Genomic DNA, 6,079 nt, shown 5'->3' with positions numbered 1-6,079 from the left:
CCCTGTGCGATTACAACCATGCGCAGATGAAAACAATTTTTAATGCATCAAAATAAACATTTAAATTCTGTTCTTTTAAACGTATTACATTTTTTAATTAAAAATGTATTACGGTTTCCACAAAATATTACTTAGCATTATTATTAAACATTGATAATAATACCAAATATTAGCCCCAAATCAGCTTATTTAGAATGATGCTGAAAGATCATGTGACACATTAATTGATGCAGAAAATTTAAAATGTAATTTATTCCATCACAAGAATAAATAACATTTTAAAATATATAAAAATAGAAAAGTTATTTAATTTTTTCCCCTATATTTATGATAATAATAAATGCAACCGTGGTGAGAATAAGAGACTTTAAAAACATTTTAAAAATGTATAATGAACTATGTTACATAAATGATAAAGAAATTGTTTGGGATTTTCATATAATTTCTCTAATTTTTAAGTATGTTCTATTTAGTGCTATTTTATAAAAACAGAAAAACAGCAATTGCATTTAATATATGTGTGATATTTAAACATGGTTGTTTTGTCAACACTGTAGGCTGATTTCCTGACTGCGGTGACAATTCATTAGCTGAAAACCACCCTGCAGTCTTGTTTCACTCATTGAAGTGAATGCTAGATATTTATAGAACATATCTGACACATTATTTTTGTATCTGAAGGTGTTCACACATTAGTTTTTTGTTCCTCATTTATTAGGGTTAAATGTAGAGGACGTACAAGAAATCAAATAGGGATATTATTACTTTTTACTTTTATTAATTGTTATTGTTGTTATTTGATACTCATAAGAACAATCATGATGTACATCAATGTACATGATACACAACCAGTGGACAACTTAACTCATTTGACTTCATTTAACAATGTCTTTGCAAGTCTATTCTTAAAGTAGTTTCTCTTAGACAGATATTCAGCCTATTATAGAAACTATTTTCTCAGAAGACAATAAATGTAAAGTGTTTCTCATTAGAAAATGAGTGTTAAAATACCAATAAAATAAAATACCAAGCAATACCTGTTTTAAAAGAGAAAGGGCAAGCAGAAAATCTAAACACTACAACTTCTGTGCCACGATTCAGTGTCTTTTACATTCAAGCAAACTCAGTAACTTCATCATACTGTATACAGTATTTTACAAGCAAATTTCTAATGACAAGAAAGTAGAATACTGCTCTGCCTTACAAAACACATGTGAATATCTGCATTTCATTCAACTCCATAATGAAAATAGGTTAATGTAGTGTCTTTTGACAGAAGCCCTTCATTAAAACAACATTTGTTGCAGACATCGTGTCTGGTGGCAGTTTGGCATTGCAGGTTTGTTGGCAAACAGCTTTTGTTGTAGCAGCCTGGGGAAAAAAGTCAAATGGCAGGTCCTTTCAGACAGTAGTGAAGTTTCAGAGACAGCAGCAGTCCAGCTGATGGGCTTCCTTCCTGTGACGGATTATTGACAGGTGTTGTAGATCTGTATCTGTTTATTGATGGCATGCAGGATTGCCTTCATTTTATCTTCTAGGCCATCCAGCTGCCTGGCTTTGCCTTCCAATACCTTTTGGTTTTCTTCATAGTCCTTTTCAAGCTCTATGGATACAAAACAACAACAAAACCAGGTTAGATCTACAAGGAAATAAAACAATGTCTGTCTTCCAAGAAAATGGCACAAGATCAATATTACTTGTCACCACAAGAGGGCAAATATATATATATATATATATATATATATATATATATAAAATTGGGCTGATTCAAATTTTTAATTATTATTTTAATTAATCGCACACTTATCGTGAAATTAAGAAATTAAGCATGCACCATTTATCTAGTTTAACATGTTAATTTTGTCGTTATTTGCTATATCCAGCAAAGTAAACCAGGTGATGTATTTTCTGCAAGCTTTTTTCAAGGTAAATGTAGATGTCTTTCCAAAAAAGGACACCAAATAACCAAATGATATAAGGAGACCATATAATTCATACATTTATGCACACAAAAGCACCCATGAAAAAAAAAAATACAGAAAAAAACATCAGAATTCAGAGTGTATAGTATGTACAGTGCAACAGTAAAGAGCTTATTTACATTTTAGATAAGTCAAGTTGCAATACCGAACAGGACCACATGGAGATGCCAAAAAAAACCTAAACCAACCGCCTTGACGTGACTACATATACCAACTACCATTGTTGGGGGTAAAGCATTACAAGTAATACGAGTTACGTAATCAGATTACTTTTTCCAAGTAACTAGAAAAGTAATGCATTACTTAAATTTACAACAGAATATCTGAGTTACTTTTTCAAATAAGTAACACAAGTTACTTTGATTTCCCATTTATTGACTGACAGCTCTCCTGTCCCCATGGTGAGAGAGATCGTGAACTCATTTGGGTTTCATTTTTTGTTTTTATTGTTGAAAAGTGCTGAACTTCGTGTCTGAGTTGCGCCCTCTACTGTACAGGTGTGAATTTGCATTTCCTTCAGCCTGAGGCTTATTCATATTACTGTGAAAGGGCCTTAACATTTGCCAAAAATAGAATAACTTTTCTTTAATTAAAAAACAAACAAGCAAGCCCAGCCCAGATGAGAAAAAGTAACGCAAAAGTAACGTAATGCATTACTTTCCATAAAAAGTATCTAAGTATTGTAATGCATTACTTTTAAAAGTAATTTTCCCCAACACTGCCTACTACAATACACGGATCCATTTAGAATTATTAAACACAGCAACATACACATGACAAATCCAAACATTATCCTGAATGTGTGCGGAAACAATGTGAATGTACTGAAATGCGTCTGTAAATATAATGTGCGATCAGTGCATCAGCCTGGTTTTCTTTACATTAGCTCTGTTTTGGACTGATTGTTTGAATGAATTCGCTTACTGGAGCATTGGATCATATATATTTTAATTAGTATTTAATTTTTTTACATTTTTTTTTCATTTCAGGGGGAAAATATATATAGTGATCAAGGCAGACATGTTAAGACAAAAAACACGAATGTCAATACAAAGACAGTGTCGCAACCAATCATGTATGCTATTGTTCATGGAAATAAAACACTTAAGTTATTTAGATGTTTTGTATTTGCCTAATTTTTAACAGCCACAATGTACAAAAGAACAAGAGGAGCTGTTACGTATATATCTCAAAAGCATTACCTTACAGACCACTTATGTTTCAAGAAAAGTCTGGGAGAAATGGTTTTATATAATCAGTCAATTTTCTCCAAACTGAAAAAGAAAAAAAAAAACTTCTATCTGGGTAAGAGGAAAAAGGAAAGCTTTTCTATTACATATATTATGTAATATGTCAATCCAGTCTTAGGTGGAGGTGGCTCTGTAGGTGGCTCTGGTTTTAACTATTTCTTCTTTTCTTTTCTTTAATTACTTTTTTACTGGCTACAAGAATAATTAACATCAGTTTCTAATCTTTGTTACTTCACACATCAAAAGAAATATTAGCCAGATATAAAGATTCACAATTAAAAGGAATCGCCACCTCACACGATTATAATATGTATATATATATATATAAAACAAAATAATATTTATTCACTATAATTTTAATGAGTTTGGATTTATATGTATATTCCTTAAACCCCCCCATGTTTATTCCATAATGGTTTGCTCCGTTTTATTATTGGACAGCCTTTAGCGCCTTTAATTTTTTGGCGCCCCTTAGTATGGATATAAGAGCCATAATTTGAATAATTTAATTTAATATTAAAGTTATAAGTGCAGGAATATACATATAAATCCAAACTCATTAAAATTATATCTATTCATGCACTTATAACTTTAATATTAAATTAAATTATTTAAATTATGGCTCTTATATTCACTATATAAATACAAAACCCAAGTATTTCCACTATTGGTCTCAGACATTTCAGATGAAAAAGGTGCTTCCAAATTCATAAAACTATGAGGGAAATAAAGGAATTGTTAGGATTTATCTAACTGAACTGTAAGAATAGGCTTCCTCCAGTTTTCTCTGCATCTCCCACTCACTTACCCGCCAGCCTCTGCAGTTTATCCTGGGCATCCTTTAGCAGCTCCTTCGCTTCTTCTCTCAGGCGCTCTGCTTTCTGCTTGGCGTCCTGCATTGTCTTCGCCTTACTGTCCATCAGACCCTGAACAGTACGGTACTTATCGGACAGCTCGCCATCCAGTATCTAAAACGGACGATAAAATCACTAAATTCTGGTAAACAAAACACACTATGACAAACAGAAGACTGTCACACACCGCTTTAGCTTCATTGGCCTTGTCCCGGGCCATGGTGGCAGTCTCCTCTGCCCGTGCTGCATCCAGGCTGTTGTTGGCACGTTTAGTCTTTAAGGCCTCTATTTGGCGTCCCAGATCTCCCAGCCTGTCCATCGCATCATTAAGATCTCTCTCACGAGCTGTGGTCTCTGACTGGATCTTCAGAAAGATTGCAATAATGCTTGTGATCAATTTATAACCATAAAAATTAAAGTTAAGTTTGTTTTACCTGTACCAGCTGGTTCTGAGTTAAGCCAATGTCATTTCTAGCTTTCTGAATGGCCTTCTCTGCAGCTGCCTGGGCCCTGCTGGCATCGTTCAGGGCCTTTTTCACACTCTCAGCTGTGCTCTTCACTCCATCTGCCTTATTCCTTTAGTAAAAGAATATGGATTGCATTCACATTTACAAAGTGATGTACTAAAACAGTGCACAAATAAAGATAATACAACCAAATGTGCAGATAGTCACCTGGCTTTCTTGGCATCCATCAGCAGCTGTTCTGCTTTGCGGACATCATTCTGGGTCTGCTCAAGAATGGCGTCCACATTGGACAGACTCTTGACACGGTCTTTAATCTCATCTGCGAGGTGTCGAATCTGCTTGGGAGAAGCAGGGATAGATAGCTCCAGCACCCGATTGGCCACTGCCTCAATGCTGTCAGGATCTGCCCCCTCCTCTGCAAATATTCAACATGACATGTAAACAGTGGCCAAAGCATGAACATTAAAGGGGTTTCAGACAAGTATAATATAATATAATATATAACTGTTAGTTCCTGTCCGTGTATTATCTTGTCCTTTGAACAGTTAAGGGTTTTTCCGTGACTGACAGCGCTAGTCAAAGCATTTGTCAGTTGCGTCTTGTTCCGTGTTCACTACTGACTGAAGTCTTCACTACTGACTGACACACTCATAAGGACAGTCTTTGCCGCCACCTAATGGTGTAATAATGTAACTTCATTTGCTGTTCACGGTCAGAGACTATTTTTTCCGGCAGAAAGAAGGCTTTTAGTGATTTTACTTCATGAAAGTTGCATTGATACATATTTTTTGGCTTTAATATTTGCATTATGTGGTAACCATTTTATAAAAGCAATAAGGTACGAGAGGCTGTGCTGTATCGTGAATAAGTCACGACACGAAGCGGAGTGCCTGCAACCCCTTCAGCCGTGACTTATTTAAGGTACAGCACAGCCTCTCGTACCTTATTGCTTACATATAATATAATATAATAAAAAAAACTCACGCATAAGGAATTCACGAATTTGTTTGATGAGGTCCCTCAGATCATTGTTAGAATGATCCACCTTGTTCTTGGTATCACTAGCTTTTTCCAAAGCTGCCTGGGCTCTATCCTTAGCTTCCTGAGCCTTGGTCTTAGCATCTGCCACCTTAATAAGACCATCAAGACAACATAAGATGAAGAGAAAGGACTGAGCACATTCTGGAGAATGTTAATAAATGGAATTGTCAGCACTGAAAACGCTCTAATCATGTTAGTCATTGGTAACAGTGTCTCTACCTGCTTAAAAAGCTCTTCCACCACTCCCATAGCTTTATCCAATTCCTTTTCTGCATGCTTGGATCTATCCAGGGCATTGTTGGCCACTGCAACAGCTCCATTGCAATTCAGACCTCCACAGTGGCGTTTGCCCTCATCATCACGACAACCAGCACCACCACAAGGGCTGTCCATACATGGAGCATCACCCGGTGCTCCACATACCTACAACAATAATATATCAAAAATCAAAAGTAAACAATATAATAACAAAATATAAAATGTTA

General features: G+C 35.2%; 1 protein-coding gene across 4 annotated transcripts in view; it reads right to left on the bottom strand.

Annotated features, from left to right (window-relative positions):
• Positions 1–756: 756 nt before the first annotated feature.
• lamb2 (laminin, beta 2 (laminin S)) overlaps positions 757–6,079 on the bottom strand; it is a 40,208-nt gene continuing 34,885 nt past the window's right edge. For all 4 annotated transcript variants that reach the window (XM_051880385.1, XM_051880383.1, XM_051880386.1 and 1 more), the window contains 7 exons: positions 5,814–6,017; positions 5,538–5,682; positions 4,761–4,968; positions 4,521–4,662; positions 4,274–4,450; positions 4,041–4,200; positions 757–1,603 (listed from right to left, as the gene is read on the bottom strand). In XM_051880385.1, coding sequence (XP_051736345.1) covers positions 1,467–1,603; positions 4,041–4,200; positions 4,274–4,450; positions 4,521–4,662; positions 4,761–4,968; positions 5,538–5,682; positions 5,814–6,017 — 1,173 coding nt within the window. In that variant the 3' untranslated portion in view covers positions 757–1,466. The remainder of the gene's footprint in view (positions 1,604–4,040; positions 4,201–4,273; positions 4,451–4,520; positions 4,663–4,760; positions 4,969–5,537; positions 5,683–5,813; positions 6,018–6,079) is intronic.

The sequence above is a fragment of the Ctenopharyngodon idella genome, chromosome 22 (genome assembly GCF_019924925.1).
Source record: "Ctenopharyngodon idella isolate HZGC_01 chromosome 22, HZGC01, whole genome shotgun sequence".
In the NCBI taxonomy this organism is placed as follows: Eukaryota; Metazoa; Chordata; class Actinopteri; order Cypriniformes; family Xenocyprididae; genus Ctenopharyngodon; species Ctenopharyngodon idella.
The sequence above is the reverse complement of the archived record's forward strand: the minus strand, read 5'-3'. Positions and strand labels throughout refer to the sequence as shown.